Source organism: Pieris rapae, chromosome 7 (assembly GCF_905147795.1).
Source record: "Pieris rapae chromosome 7, ilPieRapa1.1, whole genome shotgun sequence".
In the NCBI taxonomy this organism is placed as follows: domain Eukaryota; kingdom Metazoa; phylum Arthropoda; class Insecta; order Lepidoptera; family Pieridae; genus Pieris; species Pieris rapae.
Genome location: NC_059515.1, coordinates 3802972 through 3824890, shown reverse-complemented (window position 1 = coordinate 3824890; position 21919 = coordinate 3802972). Strand labels below are relative to the sequence as shown.

The following is a 21919-nucleotide window of genomic DNA, read 5'->3' as shown; positions in this document are numbered from 1 at the left end:
ATAAAAAAAATGTTTAATTATTACAGAAATAATTTTAATATTTACTCACTGCATAAATCCGTTTACTTTGACATCCTTGTAACCCTTCGTCCTCGCCAATTCTCCAGCCAAGCTGTTGACGACCCTTTGCGCCAGTTCCTCGTACTCTGGACTAGCGGCGGCTGGAGGTCTGAAGCTATCAGCCAGACCCGTGATCCGGATGAGCATGGCATACGTGTGTGAGCCAGGAATTATTGCTTCTGTTGTTTGTTCTTCTTCGATAGGTTCTAAAAAAAATTATTACATTTTGCAGTGCTTCTAGAGTCACACATTAACTTGATATATAGTTAAATTTATGAAATTCCTGTACCTGGTCCACAAGGCTTAATGCATATCTTGTCATCAGTGACGATGGGTACTTGCTGGTGTTTGCTTGTACGTTTGTTGACAGCGTCGAATGTGCCGCCCTGCGTCACGAACATCAAGTAGAGACATTCTGTATCTGTAAATTGTAGATCCTGAAAAGTTCAATACAAAAATTTAATAGATATGTAAAGTTTTTAATTCACATTATATATACATATATCTTTTTTTAGATTTATATTTAATTTAAAAACTACGGTTTAGGTATGTCACCGTAAGATTGTAAACATCGTTATATTACAATCTATCCAGTAAGATTGTAATCTATCGATGGGAAGCGGTCAAATTGTGAACCGGCGTAGGACGGAATGCGACTCGCGCTCTGATTGGTTGAACGGTATGTGCCCCCGCCTCCCCGGCCATACGTCATATTTGTTTGGTATTTCTATTTTTATAATTTGTGCTTAAAGACATAATAATTGTTGATTTTTTTGAAATTTTTAATTAGAATTTGTGTTTGTAGAATAAATATTTCGTTACAATTTGTTTGTAACATAGGTATGTCAGGATTTCTAATTTCCTATTAAATAATAAATTTATTTTATTTAAGTGACACGTCTATTTCATTCCTAATTGAAATGAGACCGACCAATTAGGAAGAACTTGCAGACAGTTGACAATTTGACGCGGGACAGATTGTAATTTAACGGTTTCACTTCGGTAGATTACAATATAGCGAAAAATTATGCGTTAAATTGCAATCATAATGATACGGTTCACAATCTATCGATAGTTTACAATCTTACTAGATAGATTGTAATATAACGATGTTTACAATCTTACGGTGACAGGTACATTTTACAGCGAACGAAAACCTGACATGGTTTATCCGTCGCCGTCAGTGCTCACTTAATTGTTATACAAAAACTATTAAAGCAGATACAATAGGTATACTTAACAGAAAATAAGTGAATAAAGTAAGGTAGTATGTTTGTAACTATCTATGAAGTGGTTTTTGTTATACATAAATATTTTAATTTATATTATAACAGTCAGTATTTTTATGAAAACTGTAAATAAATGTGTGATCCAATAGGTGTGTGGTAATAACAAATGTCGCTACATTTATTCTTATCACACACTATCACTTTACTATTTTCTCTCTTTTGTTATGGTTAACTCACCTTATTATCCCCAGTATCCCGTTTCCTCACAAAACTCAAAGTGGTGAACCCGTCCGAAGTTTCCCCCTTCGCCTGGGTAATGTCCTGCCGGGAGTCAAACCTTGGTGCCGAATATCCAGAAAGCCAGGCGTCGCCAACGAACGGTCTACCAGAACGACTGTCCACCCAGCCAAGTATTGCGTCAGTTTGAGACTAAAACAATTTTATTAATGAAAAATATAGATATTTTATAATTGTAGTTTACTATATACTATATACTACTGAACTAGTTTATGATACCGTTTCATAGTAAAATACAATAGTTTCTTTAGAAGTCTACAATGAGTATCTCTTAACATTTCTACGTTAATGACGCCAATCATATATTTTTTATTGTTAAACACAATTTTCGAAGTCTATCAAACTATTGATAATTTAGAAATTGTTTCATTATTTATAACGATATATATTATATTGTAAGCATGATTAATTCTAAACTTTTACGTCTGAGTAGCACGATAATTTATTATTAATGAAAAATAATAAATGAAAATTATATCTTTCATATTTGATCGTAATACCTATGTTATTGACGGGTTGACTAAAGAAATACGCAAAAAACACAAGTAAGTTCTACAAAAATACAAGGAAATAAAAAAGAACTGTATAGGGCACATTATGGTTTAAGCATGGTATCCAAGAGAAGGCAAACAGAAGGGACGTCAAGTGAAAAGATGGGCAGATGTTTTCCGAAAAGATGGGGCAGGCAACTCTGGGATGTTCTCACCATTTTTTGATCCCGACTGAAACCAATTCCGGTCCAATATTTAGTCTGTTTGGTGATGATAGTAAATCGAATAGAATCCTTTCCTCTCTTCTGTCCTAGATACTCCCAAGATGCAACGTAGTCGCAAGTGTTATTAGCGACATCACAAGCCGAAGGCCATTTAAACTGCGCTCCGCACTTGTTATTGTCCAAAGACGTAATACTGCCCGATAGTGACGTTTTTGTCTCTTCTGAAATATAAGAAAAATTACATTATAAAACAAATTATATAACCTCGTTTCTTTACCATACATATTAAAATTAGTGCAACGGAAGCCCGCAATAGCTTATAGAGTAAGGTATTTCCGACTTTGATTCAAATAGCTGACTGATTTCAGTCAAAAATTGCTTTTAAAACGACTTTAAAATTGGACTTAAATAATGTAAACCATTAAACGAAAGTCGAACAAATACGCGTTTATTAATCGATTTTCTTATCAATCATCTAAGGATAAGTATCCTCTAGGTTAGCTAGTTAATTGGCTACGTTGCTACTTAGTTTAATAACCTGAGTCTTGAAATCTTTTACTACCGCTAAATAATGTATTGAATTTTTAAATAATCTAAATAAATGACCCTTACCGAAGAAGTTCATAGCAACAACTCCTCTCTGGTCTCCGTGGCCGTGGTACTTGAGCTCGTCGGGGCGGTAGAAGTCGCCTTGCGTGAGTCCCGCGGGCGGTGCGTGTATATATTTTCCCATCTCCTGACCACGAGCCCAAATCACGTGCATCAGATCATCCACTAACGAATGGTCTGTGGGTTCTTTAGCCTGGAATATTATTTTGTTTTAAATTGTTAATAGTAACCAATAGTACTGATACTAATGTTTTATAACGATGTAAATTAACTCTAAAATCAAATATATTTATTTAGATCTCTTAATAAGTTTTAGTAAGAAACTTATAGGGGCAATCAATATTATGCTAAAATAAAATTACACATAATAAACTGATTTCTTCCAATTCTGGTGAATTGTAATAGCGTCATTATCCACATTACGGTAAGATTTGTAATTTGTCCAACCGTATTCTGATTTGTCCATTTAATTATTCATAATAGGAGAAAATCTCTTTATAAGCATTAGTTATAGCTACCTTAATTTTCCTTCTGAACATTATAGTAGTTACACCATTTTCTTCAAACCCAGACGAAGCCGTGATATCATCATGACCACCCCAGAATGTGTCCACTCGCGGAGTAGACCTGAAGTTACAAATATTTTTGAGCTTTGTCTGCGTAGGAACATGCCATTTATACATTATAAGTAAATATTTATCAAACCAGCTTTATTAAAAGCTTATAGTTTAATTGATACACATAACAATCACGATCATTTTATATTTAACATAAAATTTTCTTAAAATTATAATAAACATATAAACCCTTGTTTGTTATTTATTTGATCACTAAAAAAGTTATTCTATTATATTGTCTATTGGTAACCCGGAGGAGAGAAAATATCATGGTCGCCACTCCACTCCACAAGGCGCCTTAAGGTTTCCTTTTCGTATATAAAAGTATACTATATAAATATTACCTGTCTCTTGTATAGTAATCCAACACCCTATGATAGTTCCCTCTAGCTGTTCCGATTACGATATCCGTGCAGTCCATTGGATTAAAGTCGAATTTCGGCACGTACTCGTGAGATGGGAAATAACCTATAACATAGCTCGTATAATTAGCAACATGTTTATTATATTTTAACAGAGACAGGAAATTAAAGAATATATGGACTATATACATATGACGAAGAATGTAGACTCATTTGTTTTCTTTTAGCAAAGACAAGGTATATTGTAATCAAAAAATCTAGCAGACTAGGTACCCGTAATAAAAGGGGCACATTATATTTAAGATAAAGAATGTATGTCTATCAATTACATCTATAAACGAACTATTATATTTTAGTTAACGTAACCATTTTTAGAGTGACACATGAATGTTCTACGACACCTCACCAACAATGACTATATTAGACTTGAAGATGGAGTATTAAAGAAGTTGAAAAAACCTTTAAAGAAGAATACAGAGATAGTAGAGGATAGAAGATAGGAGAAGGAAGGGGATACATCAAAGCACACAAGCGTATTATAGCATTAGCAATTCTTAAGATAGTCTTACACATGCGCATAATAATTTATAAACCAAATATTATTTTAAATGTAATTAATTATACTATTAATACCTATGTTATTATATTTCTAATAGTATTTGGTAAATTATACTATTATACGGTACATGAAAGCATATACTATGAATCTAAGTAAGATGACATAGCTTCATAAAATCCATTACACCAACAAAGGCACGGTTCAAGTAAATGAAATAGTAAATACTAAAACATTATTTACTTAAATATTAGATATATATATAAGAAATATAGGCATATGATAAAGCAAACACGTATAACATAAAATCAGGTTAAATTATATGTGAATAATGTATTGCAAAAAATATCTTTTCATTTAGTAATTTAGACATTTGAAACTAAAATATTAATAGTAAGTTTAACTGGTATTTAATCAATTATAGGATTTTTATTTAATTTCCTCGTTTTTTCTTGAAACGTAATCGGTCCCATAGATTTTTTTTCAACGTTTAGGGTAAAAAGGTTTGAGTATGAAAGATGTACTAACAGATATTTTTGGTTTGTTATTAAATCAATCTTTCTGTAGAAACCTGATTAAATATTATAAAGCGAAGCGACTGCATTACCTGTTTCTTCATATAGGCCTTTCACTAATAAATTCTCTGCATCGGCTTCTGCGCTAGGTTCAGGATTAGGATCTATTGCAGACGTTGGTTCAGGAGTTGACTCAGGTTCAGGAATGGGTGTCGGTTCTGAATTAGGTTCGGGAGATGGTTCTGGCTCCGCCTTACGTTTAGAGGAAGGTTCTGGTTCAGCATTTGGTTCGGAAGTAGGTTCAGGTTCAGCTTTTGGATCGGAAGTAGGTTCAGGTTCAGCTTTTGGTTCGGAAGTAGGTTCAGGTTCAGCTTTTGGATCGGAAGTAGGTTCAGGTTCAGCTTTTGGTTCGGAAGTAGGTTCAGGTTCAGGTTCAGATTTTGGATCGGACGTAGGTTCAGGTTCAGCTTTTGGTTCAGGAGAAGGTTCTGGTTCTGATTTAGGCTCTGGGGAAGGCTCTGGTTCTGACTTAGGCTCAGGAGTAGGTTCTGGTTCTGCTTTTGGTTCAGGAGTAGGTTCTGGCTCGGATGTGGGTTCAGGAGAGGACTCTGGTTCTGGCGTGGGAGTACTTTCTTTACTGGAAATGGTTCTAGATTTAGGTTGGCGGGATTTTGGTTCCTGTGAAGATTCGGAGTCCGTATTTATTGTCGGCATAATGTCTGCTATGGGCTCAGGAGAAGAATGCGGTTCTGATTTAGGTTCAGAAGAAGGGGTTGGTTCCGATTTAGGTTCAGGGGAAGGTTCTGGTTCCGATTTAGGTTCAGGGGAAGGTTCTGGTTCCGATTTAGATTCAGGGGAAGTTTCTGGTTCCGATTTAGGTTCAGGGGAAGGTTCTGGTTCTACTTTAGGTTCAGGAGAGGGTTCCGGTTCTACTTTTGGTTCAGGAGAGGGTTCTGGTAGTTCTTTAGGTTGTGATGGAGGCTTAGATGTAACTTTTGATTCTTGGGGAGAAATCAATAGGGGTCTTGGACCTAGCTTAATCTTTGGTTTAAATGGCTTATGTTTAGTTGGAGACGGCAATTCTACGGTGGGTTTTGTTGGTAAAGGAATTGGATAATTTTCAGTTTCATGGTCTATAAAACTGGTCGATGTTTCCACATCTGTAAAAATAACGTAACCATGCATTTATATGTACATTACGTGATATATTTAATATGTTAGTTTTGCATATTTGAAAGAATAGTTGTGCGTATACTGTGTCTGGCGTAGCTTTGTGAGTTTTAGCACTCGTGTGTTGTACAGTATGGTGCTTTAAAATAACAACTTTAGATACCACTCACTTGACTTTTCAACTTCTTGGGCAGCCCGTTTTTTGCGACCTGAAAAATAGTAATTACGTTTGAGAAAAACTCTTTTTTCTTATAAGTTTTTGGATTCTTGTTAAGTTAGTCATTGCCAAATTATTTATATTAATTAAATAAAAACTTACCTTTTGAACTCGAAATTTTATAGGAAATACTGGTTTTTACAGTAACATCATTTCCCAGGTTCTTAAAGTCAATACCGTCCATAGTGTGCATTGCGACGCGTTTATTTCGGTCGTTTTCTGAGTTATACGCCTCAGTACTGGATTCGTCAGACATCGAAGATGGTTCGGGCTTTGGTTCTAATGTAGATGTCAGCTCTGACTTTGGTGACTCTGGTTCGGGTAAAGGTTCAGCTTTTGGTTCCGGTGTGGGCTCAGGTTCTGGTTGCGGTTCTGATTTAGGCTCAGGTGCGGGCTCTGGCTCCGATTTAGGTTCGGGCTCTGATTTTGGCTCTGGTTTTGGCAACGGCTCCGATTCTGAAATTAAACAATGTTATCTAGCCGTTAAAGAAATTATATATGAGTGAAACGCATTTACGGTTACGGTTAGAATAACTTTATTTCTCATATGAATTAAAAAATTCGCTTACTGAGAAAAACATTACAACACTAAATAATTATTACTAGAACGCACAGAAGGTACCTATACAAAAATTCACATAACAAATACAGTAACAAAAATGCAGGTAGACACAACAAACTCGAAACGGTCAACCAAGCTAAAACATAGGTTTAGGATTGGACTTATTACTAGATGTGGCATTGATGGCATAGCCTGATATAACAGGTTTATCTTAATTATTTTTTATGTTTATACATTATTTATTATATTATATTATATATATATTTATATATCATATTTATACATTATATTATATTATGCTATACTATATTATATTATATATATATATATATATATTTAATAAGACTATTTTATTTTTAGTTTATTGTTCTATTTAGATATTTTAGGTAAATACATTTATATGATTTATATGGGTTCATAAAATATTTTATGTATCTATTGGGTTTTATTTGTTTTTGTCTAATAGAAGTAATTAATAATTAATATTTAAACTTTAGCAGTGTAAATCTAATCTAAATGGGGTGTATTGTTTTATTTATATATATATATACATTTGTTGTTGTTTACGACGACATCGTTTAGAACTAACTGGTTATATTGACAAAAATCAAAGGTCCCGATTGAATTAGGTACATAATAACAAGGCCATCGGCTGTTACGACTATTGCTTTACTACCAAGAATAAGATGTTTATAGATTTTAAGATGTTTTATGATCCCAGATTGGCACTCATTTTTGAATGCTGCTCAAATGCTGTTAATAATATGTAATTGAAACTGTATGCGACACAAATAACAAAATAATCATCTATCTATGTCTTCTATACTACTACTACTATAAGATAATACTTACGTATTTCAGGTGGTGAACCCAAGACTGGGAAGTTTTTACATTCCTTTTTTAAACCTTGAGGGCGCCACCCAACGGCTAAAATTGTAAAAAAGTATAAATAACAGATTATAACAGAATACATGAAAGCTGAAAGGATTTTAGAGTACATATTAGAAATATATGACAGAATATAAAAATCCTGGAAATATAAAATTGCTTATATTAGGACGGTGAACAAAAGTTTACATGTGGATTAATTAAATTAATTTTACCTGCATAAGAAGTCCCGTTAACCATCATAACGATTTCCACCTCCTGAAGGTCCCTGATCACGCGCCAGTAGAGGGAGAAGTCCTTTGACAACTCCCTCTTGCTGTAGAGTCCTAGGTTCAATGCCTTATCTTTCCATGGAGCCTCTAAAAATTTAAGGTTGATTAAAGTATATATAAAAATAAATTTTACGAGATTAGACATCGTATATCTGAAACAAAATGTTTTTTTTATATACCATATAAAAAATTTATTATCTTTCCAATAATAAAGATTTTTAAACGAACCATTTTTTTATTTTATGTAATATCTATTACGTTTTAACACATGGAACTTATCTATATTACACAAATTAATATTTTCCGCGTTCTGCAAATACTGGCTGATAAATGAAACATATTAACTCTCAAGAAGATTTTACAATTCGAACATTTTTTTATTAAAATAATATTGTTTTATAATAATTAGCACATACGTAAACAAAGTAAAACGTTCACACTGGGGATTCAGGTACTTACTTTTATTACAACCCTTCCCATAGAACCCGTGAGGGCAGTAGCACATTCGACTGGGTGACTCCGTAGCGTTGACATCCACGCACTTTCCTCGGAGACCACAGTCAGTATCCTCAGAACATTCATCGGAGAACTGGCACCGCGCCCCACTGTGCAATTTATTGCATTTGCATCTACCGAGGATGTGGAAACCCTTGCCTGAACACGTCTCATGGAATTGTTTACCTGGAAACATTGAAATAAATTTCAAAATTATTTTTAAAAGCTAGGTAGGTGTATTTATAAATATATGGTAAAATTTATTAATCATTATAGTAGAACATTTAATTTAAAATGATATTGTGGTTAAAAACATATTTAAGTATTATTATAATATTGTGAGTAAAACTCGGTTCAAAATATGTTTTTTTTTTATTAATGAAAGAAGAAAATTTGAAATACGAGGCTCAAGACCAAACGTGATGGACACGCCTTCTGCCCCATCTGAGCATCTGTATAATATCAAGTCAAGTATGTACTTTGTTCTTTTTACAAGGAACATAGGAAAAAGTACCTAATTCTCACACCATTAGAATGTTAAGACCTTAACTAATGTTGCTCTCAATTTTTTTTCCAGAAGCTCGAAGCCTGGACAAGCCGCTAGTAATCAATATAATAGTTTCGTTAACAACAGTACTAAATGTTGAAAGCAAGTTTGAGTTATAATATTTCCTGTTTTTTAATTGAATTAGACTTTGATAACATATGAAATCCACTCTGTCTAGTTTTACTATTTCGCTATTAGGTTTGATTTTATCATAGACTTACGTGGCACTATATCGATGTCTGCGCAGGACCAGAAGCGGTAGTTGGCCCCCCACTCCCCGGCTTCTCTTTGCAATTGCAGTGTGCAGTTTTCACAGGTGAAGTCACTTGGTAAACGCACTTCGTACTTTTGAGCACTGCAATGTTCAAACTTAGTATATTTAATAGTATCTAGAAACCACGGCCAGGTAAACAGATGCACGGGGCTCCAGAAAGCATTATAAGTAAGAAATTTGTAACATAAATATGTCTGCTTCATAGAGAATTTAGGATTAGGGAGATTCATATGAGACAGTGTTAAATCTGACTCCCGTACGCCCAAAATGTATTGGATTTTGACGGGAGTCACAGTTTCGGCCGTCTGTGTTTTATTCCACAAATACCATGATGAAAGTACGACCAAAATTATAGTGATAATTAGACATATACGGACGATAGTCTTTCTTGGCCATTTTGATAATAATCTTAAAAATTCCATAAAAACAAAACTTACGTGACATCATCACGAACAAACTCGGAACCGCCGGCTCTTGGTGTAAGATCCAATAGAGGTCGCTCTAAGTAGTCCAAAATTCTTAAACTAAATCCACCCTAAAGAAATGTAACATTAAATTTACATATAAAATCTGTTATATAAACAGAAATAATAATGTGTTTTGAATATATTAAATTATTATTATAACAATAGTTTATTCGTTCCGATAACAAAAATAAATAAAAAAGGCGAATTCAGAAGGCAAAAGTATCCGCCCAACGTGGGGCTCGAACCCACGACCCTGAGATTAAGAGTCTCATGCTCTACCGACTGAGCTAGCCGGGCTGTGGCAATATTATCGAAATATAGGTATATTTACCCGGTGTGCATATGCTAAATGCCAATGTACCGTGAAAGCTGAACCCGCTAAAAATGATGTCCGTATTGATCCTGCAAAAAATAATTAGTGTTTACATGACATCTATTTTTAGTAAAATTTGTAGGTGAATATTTAGTAGGTAAAATCTTTCACCACCATATTCAAAATTGTAACTGCACAATGTTGACTTGAGCGTTTATTTATTATATTAAAGTACCCCACATCCTTTATAATACATTTTTTACAGTATAAGAGACAATCTTAAATACCTGGCAATTACGGTGAACATAAATTTTGCAAAAAAATGTAGTATAAATATTACACAGTAACTACAGCCTTTAGTTTTTACGAGTAGTTGCCTATTTAAGAATATTTATTCGCTTAGCAATGCGGCTTAGGTAACCGATAGGCGCTTAGCAATAGTTTTTTTTATTGATCAGCCCACTCCCGTATTCGATCACCCGTACACACTGCCCATACTGTAACGAGCTCTGAATAAGTAGCGTTCTTGTTGTATTCGCGAAGAATTTGAATGAGAAATACCTGAACTCCTTTGTTTGTATTTACAGGCGGATTATGAAAGAAATTTGTTAGCGTTACCAAACAATTGCCAGATTTTTATATATAAAACAATTATTTAATAAATTCGGAGTCTTTGATTGATGTTCTACTATACAGCGTAATGAAACTTAGTAACTTACAAGTCCAGTATTGCAGCAATTAACATAAATTATCAGTATATATTGCTATCTACAAGAAAAACCTGATCTATGGCTGTGTACACACATAGAATCAATTAACATGTTCAGGCGTGCGTGACTACCATTAAGAGTAAATGACTTAATTGCATGTAATTAATACACTGTTATATAATCGCATATGTAATAGTTTTATGTGTAGAATAAATGTTGTGAACTGCGCCATTACTGTTTCTTGCACAAAACCTTTTTTCTAGGGGAACTCGACTGCGCAGAGGTTGCGTCCCGCTATAATCACAACCGACTAAAACCCTTTTTCGCCACAAATGAGAAAACTTGGAGTCGCGGCAGTGTTCTACCAATATATTATACCAAGACTTGCGAAATAGGATAAAAATAATTTAAATGATTAATACAATTCCTTTTTATTTAATAAATTATATTTTCAAATTTGAATCGTCTATACATATTACAGTTTTAAGCATTATGTAATTAACAAAAACTCTGCCACAGACAGCATCTCTTCCGTTACCTACCTACTTCTAAAGCAAATTAAAAGCATTGAAAAAAATATAACTTCGACCGTGACAGGACTCGAACCTGCAATCTTCGGATCCGAAGTCCGACGCCTTATCCATTAGGCCACACGGTCTTGTGACGTAAAGGACAAGAAGCCTATTTGAAGCCTACAATTCTGCGCGCGCATAATTGTTTGGCTTCCCTTTGTGGAGCACTGGGATTTTTCGTAAGATATATTTTTTTGAATCAGTTATGTAATTAACTGCGTTTACCAGCAGAAATGTCCTTTTTGTCTCTCTGCATATGCTCTCTTTTTTGTAATATATACGACCAAACTGTAATAACACAAACAAATTTTATTAAATTTGTTTGTTATTATTACAGGATTCAGAGGGGGATGACAGGTATCCCTTATTGCATATTTCAAGTGATTCGTTTTTATCCGTTTCTCAATTATAATAAATATAAATTCGCGATAAAAGTTCAATATTTTGTAGTAATCGGTAAAATTTAGTGATTGTATATATCGGCGCAAATTTATATATTGTTACGAAAAATATTAATAATGTTTGGGATTCATATTTTATGAAAGTCTAGTAATTTTATATTCTTTATTATTTATGTTACAGCAATGGCGTGTTAGTGTCAGCTGCCACTGTCATTATCATTTAATGACATCGAAGTCAAATCTCTTTAAAACCGTTAATATGACTAGTTCATTTAACTTGTCAATGTTGCTAGATCTTATAATAAATCACTATTCAATGATCGATAATAATTATGACTCCATAGTCATAATTATTATTATGTAAAGTTATTTATCATAATTTTAAATATTAGAGTCTAGATAACAATAAATATTAAAGTTATCTTTGACACTCGTTCTTATGACTCTGTTTGACTCTGTTGTCTATTCGGGTTCGGTCGTGGAACGAGTACCCGAAATGTTACGAAGCTTGTTTATTACAAATTCTGGTTGTTATAAATACAGGAACTGATTGGTACGAGCCTCAGTTCGATTGAGCGGTCGAACCAAGCAGAAGCCTTTAAAGTGTAGACTCTAATGTCGAAATTAAATGGCAGATGCCAACAAACTAATCTATGACACCAGTATTACTGACGTCATTATCTTCAATAATTTAATGACACCTTTAATGAATCTGGATTCGTTATTTACAGGCCCTTCGCGCCGACATATACATAATCGGCATTTGAATTTCATAAAATTTTACTTCTAAACTCACAAGTTTAGTTATGCTATACTATTATAGCAAAACAATACTGCTTTAATAAACATAGTATCTTCTATGTAAGGAAAGAGCTTTCCAATAAAAAATAATTCGCAGCCGGTAGGATTCGAACCTACGCTCCCAGAGGGAATCTGATTTCGAGTCAGACGCCTTAACCACTCGGCCACGACTGCTATGGGACCAACGGGCAAATTAATGTATTTATTCCTTGAGCTAATAATAATAATAAAACCATACCACTTTATGAATTCACAGAAAAGGAAAACATCCTTTTGTGCAATATTTGATTATAAAGTTTGACATTAACATATTTGTTATTTTTGTTCCCCGATTTATGTTACATTTTGAAAATTATTCTTTTATTATAATACCGTCAACGTCCTGATTGTTTCTTTAATAAGATGGCAGAGTGCCTAAATTGACGAAAATAACGAACCTTTTAGTAGATAAGACTCCAGCCTCATTACTACATTAAAGTTAATAATTAAAGTAACTTGGTTCAAATCAAGTAAATTATATACAATAATTTGGTATAATGACACGGTATAATATCAAAAAACACAAATTACACTAATTATTTCTGAATCATGGCTTTGTTGATGAGTCAGGCTAATGACCTAGGCTGAGGCTAGGTCACGACCTCACTGCTACAGGTTGTTTTGAATGTACTTACGTAAGATTTAATAAGCGTCAAGAAGAAATTTTATAAACACACCAACGTAGAGCGTACGAGTTTCTAAAGAGTTACTAGTAATTTTCGTATTAAAAAAGAGCTTAAGATAACAATATTTCGCAGCTGTTTAGCGTATTCGCTACAGTAAAATACTTTATAAGATCCATGACAATGCCAACAATTTAATAATTTGCAACAGGCTCAAGAGGTTGGGAATGAGCACCGACTGGTGAACCCCAAGGTCCTTGTGAACTTACAACCTGGTGGCAAGAAAACCGGTAGACGGGTGCTGCATTGGTGGGATGGAGTTGTCAAGGACCTCAAAACAATATGTGTCTGAAGACCAAGAAGGAGCACAACTAGATTGCGATGCGGAAATATATTTAAGGAGGCTAATACCCTAAAGGGGCTGAAAAGCTACCGATGAAGATGATGACTAGTCATTCATTGACATGAGTGACTGAGATTATGGGAAGACTGAAATATTAGCACAAATCGAATTGTTCGAAAAGTATTTACAGATGTGTATGTGTATGAAAAAAATATTTGTTTTATATTATTTTAATTTTTATGAAAAAATAATGATTTTAAAAAGATCTTCAGGAACTCTTGGAACTTAACGGAAGCACAGACATGCATCCTTTGATTACGATACATGTAATATATAAATTCGTTCATAAATAAAAATAATGAATAAAGAGCCTTTTTATTTCTTGCCAAAAAACCAAAGTTAACTAATTATTATTATAATTTTTTTAAATAATTATCCATAGAAAGTTATAAATAATAGATTTTGAAAAAAAAAACAATTATAATTACTTTACCTTTGGGCATTCCACATGGCGGTTTTGTTCTTGAATTATCTAAAAAGTCTAAATCGTATTTCCTAGCCGGTGGGTAGGTTAGGGCAACATGTCCATTCACACACACAAAAGCACTTAATGCACATACTAATCGTACTAACGCCGCCATATTTTCAATTGTCACTATGACATATCACTATTTTCCCGCATAATTTGTTGTCACGTCATCATTGGTTATGGAGAGTACCTGGAACAAAAATTACAATAAGTTTAAAAAGAAAAGAAATAAGACTTTTCGGAATACTTACATACATTATTATCATAAGTTAAAAGCTGTTTAAATCATGACCTTATGAAACATTGATTTGCTGCCGAATTCGTGAATCTATTTAGACGCAATAAACTCAATCTTTAGTTCTATATAAATTAGTAAATAGGTAAAATAAAATGTCGCAAAATAATAGAGAATATATTTTTAACTAGGTAACCTACTGATGAGAAATGAGATCACAAAGAAACTTTTATCAAGATTACAAAAAAGTACTCTTGTTTATACTTAAACATATCTGTACACTATTAATCTATCCACAGTGCCACATACTTTTCTTGGTCGGCGGCTGAAATTGGTACTACCGTCACCATTTTAAAATGTCTGTTAGCACTCAAATGCAACGTGCGTCCTTTTAATTTTACTCTATACCTACATGTAATAAAAAAATATTTTGTATTGGCATTGTTCACGCCATCCAATCACCTTAGTCCTCTCTGTCCTCATTTTCTGTCCCAACCGCACCCGTTCCTTAAACACCACTCTCTCTCTCTCTCAATATTAAAGAGTGGAAGGAGGGGACTATGAGACTTGCGCCCGCGCCTCAGAGAGAAGCCACTACCGCCGTCGCGAGGTCACGCTTGCTCACTTCTATTACTGTGTTTCCGCTACCGCAGAGTACTGAGTACTAATTACCGCTTAATATTCTATACGTGGTCTTCTCCCACGGAGACAAGTGAAGTGCCTGAGGACTAAAGGTGAGTGGTGTTTCCCATATTTCTTCTTCTTTTTACGCCGCATTCCACTTGCCCCTCGGCCAACCTTTTCTTGGTCTCCGCCATTACATTGTTTGGTCCTTTTCGAGCCGCGATATACTATTTTAGTTTGTTACAAATCGCGATTTGATTTGATTTAATTTAATTTAATATATATATATATCTTTGTCATTATGGAGACTCGTAAAGCGGCTTCTGAGAAGCAAGGCGCTAACAGTTCGCTTGAAATTGATCGAGCCGTTTTAATTGCAAAACGAGACAATTTATTTTCACGTGTACAAGACTTGTACGATAGGTCAAAGAAAACCTCGCAGGAGGCTGACATAAATTCTTTTTTATCGGGTATGATATCAATTGATAATATTCGGGATTCGTTTTGTGAAACAGTGAGTAAAATAAATGTTATCGAATTAACTATTAATCCCTTATACACTGTCAATTTTAATTGCATGAATTCATTTGAAGACATGTATTGTCACTGTAAATTCATTTTTGAGAAATTTAATAAATTTGTTGTAGGTAGGAATGATTTATCTGATGCAAACCAACACCAACGCAAATCGTTTCGCTTACCAAAGTTGGAATTAATGATTTTCAACGGTGATGTCATTAAGTGGCCGTTATTTTACGAATCCTTTAAACGTACCATTCATGAAAATCCTGATCTTTCAGATCACGAACGAATTCAATATTTAATAAGTAAATTATCTGATTCGGCCCTCTCTGTTTGTGCAGGTATAATTCCAAATGCTGAAAATTATGCTTTAATTTGGCAAACGCTTATAAACAAATACCATGACAAACGAAGTTTGGGTTCAGCTTATATGCAAAAGATTCTAGACTTCAAACCGCTTACCACCGCTTCACATAAAAATTTACAATTGTTTCTTGACAATTACTGCACCGCAATATCAAGTTTAGAATCATTACAATTAGAAAATTTAGCTGATTTTATATTACTATATTTATCATTGAAGAAATTAGATTCTAGTACAGTTCGTTCCTTCGAATTACATAATATTAACAACCCTACAATACCTAGTTATAAAGATTTAATTGCATTCGTACGCGAGCATAATAGAATAGCTCAGCATTTGGATACTACTCGCACATTCGATAACAAACCGGTTTCTTCGCGTGCGTTTGTGTCGCTTACAGAAAAGCGGTCTAATTGTTCATTTTGTAAACGCATCGATCATTTTAATTTATATAAATGTAATTCATTTAACGAATTGTCTATAGATGATAAATACACTTTTATCAAAAACAATAAAGGGTGTTTTAACTGTTTAAGTTTATCGCATATGTTAAATAAGTGTAAGTCTGCATGGAATTGTCGTAATTGCCGCATGAGACATCATTCTACGCTGTGTCGTAATGCGACTGTTTCTCAAGAAAACATGCACGCTAATAACTTGAATCGCATGAGCAATGCAACTGCGCCGCTTGCTGGGCCTCCCGCTAATAATACACCTAATTTACCTACACGCAGCGACAATCAGCCGATTAATAACTCAAATATTTCACTTTGTAATATTCGGCCGGCTATTTCCGAAAGTAATAATACATGTTTATTAGGTACGGCGCAAGTATATATATATGATTTAAATGGTAAACCACATACAGTTCGTGTTTTAATTGATTGTGCGTCTCAAAGCACTTTTATAACCATGAAATGTTGCAAAAGATTAAATTTAAATGTTACTAAATTTACGAATAAGTTTGTAAAAGGTATAGGTTCCGCTTCAAATCCGATAATAGGAGAAGTTTCTACCGTTCTTTCTTCTCGGATTAATAATAATTCTATACCTTTAAATGCCTTTACTATAGACAAAATAACAGACTGTTTACCGGTGGCACAAGTTAAAAAGTCTTCGCTGAAACATTTAAACAATATTACTTTGGCGGATGACAATTATTTTCATCCGTCAGAGATAGAGATACTTATTGGTGCACCGCATTACGCCGATATAATGTTGTCGGGTCGTGTTACGGGCGCACCTGGCACTCCTACCGCTTTCGAAACAATATTCGGGTATATTATCATCGGTAACGTCCCCTTATTGGGTTCTGATTGCACCAATAACTGTAACAGTTATACCGCTATTTCGCTATGTTCTATAGTAGAACAACCGCAGTTAGAAAATTTAATTAAAAATGAAAAATTTCACCATGTTGCGGGTGATCAAAATCCTAGTGATTGTCTATCTCGCGGCTTATCACCCACTGCATTTGTAAATCATTCTACTTGGTTCACTGGCCCAAAATGGTTAGAACTGGAGTCATCTGAGTGGCCAATTACATCTCTAAACTCTGAAACAGCTGTTGATATAGAAGAAGAAAGAAAAATAGTCTCTGTTCCTGCTACAGTGTGGAGTGATCCAGACCCAATTTTAGAACTGTCTCATCGAGTTTCTTCTTGGTTATTGTTTCTCCGTACAGTGGTATGGATATACCGTTTTCTAAAAAGACTTCCTAGATCTACTAATATCTCTGCTGACGATATTAGTTTTGCTGAAATACAGATATTTAAGGTTTTACAAAAGGTATATTTCTATGATGTCATCCATAGCCTTAAAACTAGTGGCCGCTGCTCGCGTTCTATTCAAAGATTATGTCACTTTCTAGATGCTGATGGGTTGATAAGGGTTGGTGGTAGATTAAAAAATGCCAATCTACAGTATGATCAGCAGCATCCTATTTTGTTACCCCGAAAGGACAGGATACTTGAGTTAATTATTTCCTATTATCATCGTCATAACTGTCACGCTGGTCCAGTCACTTTAATGGCGATTCTCCGACAACGTTATTGGATACTATCGTGCCGCAGCATAGTGCGATCAGTTATACATAAATGTAACTTTTGTTTTAAAGCAAATTCTCATCCTATTATACCGCTCATGGGTGACTTACCAGACTATCGTGTAAACGAATCTAAAGCTTTCGTCCATACCGCTGTAGACTATGCTGGTCCTATTTCAATAATTCCTTATCGAAAACGTGGAGTCCGCTCTATGAAGGCTTATCTTTGCATTTTTGTTTGTATGGTGGTTCGAGCTGTACACGTTGAGCTTACTACAGACCTTAGTACCAGTTCATTTCTTTCTGCATTCAAGCGATTTATTGCGCGTCGTGGCGCTATTTCTGTTCTTTATTCAGATAATGCAAAGAATTTTATTGGAGCAAAAAATGCATTATCAGATATATTTACACTTACAAACTCGATTGAATTTCATGATACATTTGCCACTGAGCTTGCAAATAATCGTATACAGTGGAAGTTCAATCCTCCTCGAAGTCCTCATTTTGGTGGCTGTTTCGAAATATTTGTTAAGGCTTTTAAGAACCATTTGCGTCGTGTGGTAGGTGAACAGTTACTAACGTATGAAGAAATGTTAACTGTTCTTACACAAATTGAATCAGTTATCAATTCTCGACCGCTTACACTTTTAAGTGAGGATCCATCTGAGCTCACAGCTTTAACTCCAGCTCACTTCTTGATGTCATCACCAGTAAAATTTATACCCGCTAGAATGAAAGTAGATGATGAACCAGTTTCACTTTTAAAACGATATGCGTTGTTGGATGGTATGATACAATCATTCAGTAATCGATGGAAATTGGAATATCTCCATTTGCTACAGTCGAGAACAAAATGGAATACACAAGCCAATCCTGTCACAATAGGTACAGTTGTAGTTATAGTGACAGATAACGTTTCTCCACTTTCTTGGCCTTTGGGAAAGGTAATGGAAATTTATCCCGGAAAAGATGGAATTTGTAGAGTAGTTTTAGTCAAAACTGCAACGGGAATTTATAAAAGGCCTGTTGTGCGTTTATGCCCATTACCGAACCAATAAAACTGCCTACAAAACCGCTTACAAAACAACTTACAAAACCGCTTTAAAACCGCTGATAAAACCGCTTACAAAACAACTTACAAAACCGCTATAAAACCGCTAATAAAACCGCTTTAAAACCGCTCGATCAACCGCTTAATACACCGCTCTCCAAACTGCTTTACGAATCTTTTACAACCCGCTTTACAAAATCGCTTTACAAACCGCTAAACAAACTCATATAGTTCTATGATCTTTTTTACCAATCGCGAATATCAATTTTCTTTTCTCATTGTTATAACTATTATTATTATTTTTTTGTCTTTTTATTATTATTTCTCTTTATAAAAAACCCAAAGGTTTTTTAGGCCGGGGGCAATGTTCACGCCATCCAATCACCTTAGTCCTCTCTGTCCTCATTTTCTGTCCCAACCGCACCCGTTCCTTAAACACCACTCTCTCTCTCTCTCAATATTAAAGAGTGGAAGGAGGGGACTATGAGACTTGCGCCCGCGCCTCAGAGAGAAGCCACTACCGCCGTCGCGAGGTCACGCTTGCTCACTTCTATTACTGTGTTTCCGCTACCGCAGAGTACTGAGTACTAATTACCGCTTAATATTCTATACGTGGTCTTCTCCCACGGAGACAAGTGAAGTGCCTGAGGACTAAAGGTGAGTGGTGTTTCCCATATTTCTTCTTCTTTTTACGCCGCATTCCACTTGCCCCTCGGCCAACCTTTTCTTGGTCTCCGCCATTACAGGCATTATTAATTACAACAGCAAAGTTTTAATTATCGAACAGATCTGATTGCTAGTTATCTTAAAAGATATTATATAAATAGCACAAGTAATAAAACCTATCATGTCATTGTTCGTAAGTTTATGTCACATTTATTTACCTATGCCTAGAACTGTATTTTCTAGATACTAGTATACCTACATTATTTTATTACATTTCAATATTTTTTAAGTTAGCTTGCTTCAATATATTCCTCTTAGAATGGTTAATTTTTATTCACGGATAATACTAGTTTGAGGACCACGTACCACAAACCACTATTCCTCTAAAACGTAGTCACGAATGCCTCGCGCAAACCACAAAACATAGAAGCATATCTTCAGATTACCTTTGATTTTAACAAAAACAATGACTATCAAAAAGTTCGTGCTTAACATTAATAATAGTATTCCATTATAATTTAGATTATGAACTAATAACGTTTACTTTAATGATGCCTACAGTACTTAATGATGACAATGAAACAAATGACATTTTGGAGCAATTAGTTTATTAATAATTAAATGTGAAGATCTCCCCACTTCCAAAGTAGCAAGTTGGGTAAAACAAGGAAAACGAAATCATTTGCGACCCGTCTATTATTTAGCAACAGTAACAAATTGTATCAATTTTCTAACAAAGTAATGATAGTTGTAACAACACCGCTTGTTATTGAAACATTGTCTTACACTTTCTATTGACCGCTTTCACTGTCGTAAATTCAATCATCTAGGGTAGAACATAATAATATAGGTACCATACGCGAATATTTAAGTGGTTTACAAGAGGAATCTATTCGAATAAGTCTGCGGTAGATTTTGATTTAAACTTAGGGTCGACCCTTAAATCAGAGGCAATATCGGGGCAGTTGTGGAAGACTCTAGATCGCCTCGTGTGTATGCAAATCGTACCCTAATTTTATTATTAACCCTTACTTAGAAATTTGTTTAGGCGAGCTTACGATTGATGACTGACAATTCCACCAACACTGTCCTGATATCACTACGCAACTACTCGCCTACGCATTAAGGGAATGTGAAATTACGGCTTTAAACAATGTCTTAGCTGTGTAGCCTAATGATTGGAATTTGTAATCCTTCTGGGCTAATAATATACAGACAAGACTCATACAAAATATTTATATAATTGAAAACTACGTTTATGAATCGCTAGTGCATACTAGCTTTAAATATAAAAACTACTCTACGGATTTAAACGTGCCATAATAGAGTTTTAAAAGAGTTGTATACTCTGTTATTATTATATAATCAGGGCAGAGTAAAAGCAGTCATTTTCGGTAACCTGTGTTGCTTTCATAAACTATGGACAACGTTTCGCCGGAATTATTGTAATTAAAATTTATACGAGATAGAATATATAATATTAGTAATATTTTAAATTAGAAAATCACGCTATAAACTTACCTTCAATAACCCTTTTGTACCTCTTTGAGTAGTACACCCAATTTCGTTTTTCTATTATTTAAAAAGCAATTAATTCGCTTCCTAACGAATAGCTGATCGCTTATCAGTTATCATACAATCAAATAATATAAAGGTTGATCGAATAAACACAGGTGGCCAGCTTTCACTTCGTGTTGAAAAATGTCATCTGTCAAGTGTGAATGAGATAATGATACTGGTTATGTCTACAAGACCCTTCATTTTATTTTAGGTGTTTTGCGTAAAATAATAAAATATAGCGTATATGATCAGATACAGGTTTACTTTTATTTATATATTTACATTTCGTTCAGGAAATACAGTACAATAATTTTGGCTTGGACCTAATCCGTTTTGGGCGATCTCTTAGCAAGCAATACCTAGATATAAAGAATGAAATATGTTTATTTATGTATTTAATATAATAATATATAACATACGTGATTAACTTCCAGTATGCCATGATATTTGTACGTTTCAGAGATATTATGTTTCATTGATGGTCAGCCGATGAAGTGTTGTGTCAAAGACATACCTACCAGTTGACCATACGAACAAGTATTTACTGGTCACACAGACGGACTTATCCAGCCGGTAGTCAAACAAGTAAGAATCGCATGCTTAATATAAGGTATAACTCCTAAAGATCTAAATTTCCTAATAAGGCATAATAGAGCGTTGATTAGCCAAG

The 21919-nt window shown here is 34.4% G+C and overlaps 1 protein-coding gene and 3 non-coding genes across 5 annotated transcripts in view; all 4 read right to left on the bottom strand.

Moving 5' to 3' along the window:
* LOC110993803 overlaps positions 1-21919 on the bottom strand; it is a 50055-nt gene that overhangs the window by 5156 nt on the left and 22980 nt on the right. For both annotated transcript variants that reach the window (XM_022260189.2, XM_022260190.2), the window contains exons 2-18: positions 14148-14373; positions 10184-10254; positions 9823-9920; positions 9333-9466; positions 8529-8750; positions 8013-8156; positions 7762-7836; positions 6450-6803; positions 6301-6339; positions 5053-6120; positions 3872-3995; positions 3429-3537; positions 2914-3103; positions 2293-2522; positions 1527-1718; positions 350-497; positions 50-266 (exon numbers count right to left, since the gene is read on the bottom strand). In XM_022260189.2, coding sequence (XP_022115881.2) covers positions 50-266; positions 350-497; positions 1527-1718; positions 2293-2522; positions 2914-3103; positions 3429-3537; positions 3872-3995; positions 5053-6120; positions 6301-6339; positions 6450-6803; positions 7762-7836; positions 8013-8156; positions 8529-8750; positions 9333-9466; positions 9823-9920; positions 10184-10254; positions 14148-14295 — 3563 coding nt within the window. In that variant the 5' untranslated portion in view covers positions 14296-14373. The remainder of the gene's footprint in view (positions 1-49; positions 267-349; positions 498-1526; positions 1719-2292; positions 2523-2913; positions 3104-3428; positions 3538-3871; positions 3996-5052; positions 6121-6300; positions 6340-6449; positions 6804-7761; positions 7837-8012; positions 8157-8528; positions 8751-9332; positions 9467-9822; positions 9921-10183; positions 10255-14147; positions 14374-21919) is intronic.
* Positions 10077-10149, bottom strand: Trnak-cuu. The gene has a single exon. It is a non-coding gene; the product is annotated as a tRNA-Lys (tRNA).
* Positions 11461-11533, bottom strand: Trnar-ucg. Its single transcript has one exon. It is a non-coding gene; the product is annotated as a tRNA-Arg (tRNA).
* Positions 12742-12823, bottom strand: Trnas-cga. Its single transcript has one exon. It is a non-coding gene; the product is annotated as a tRNA-Ser (tRNA).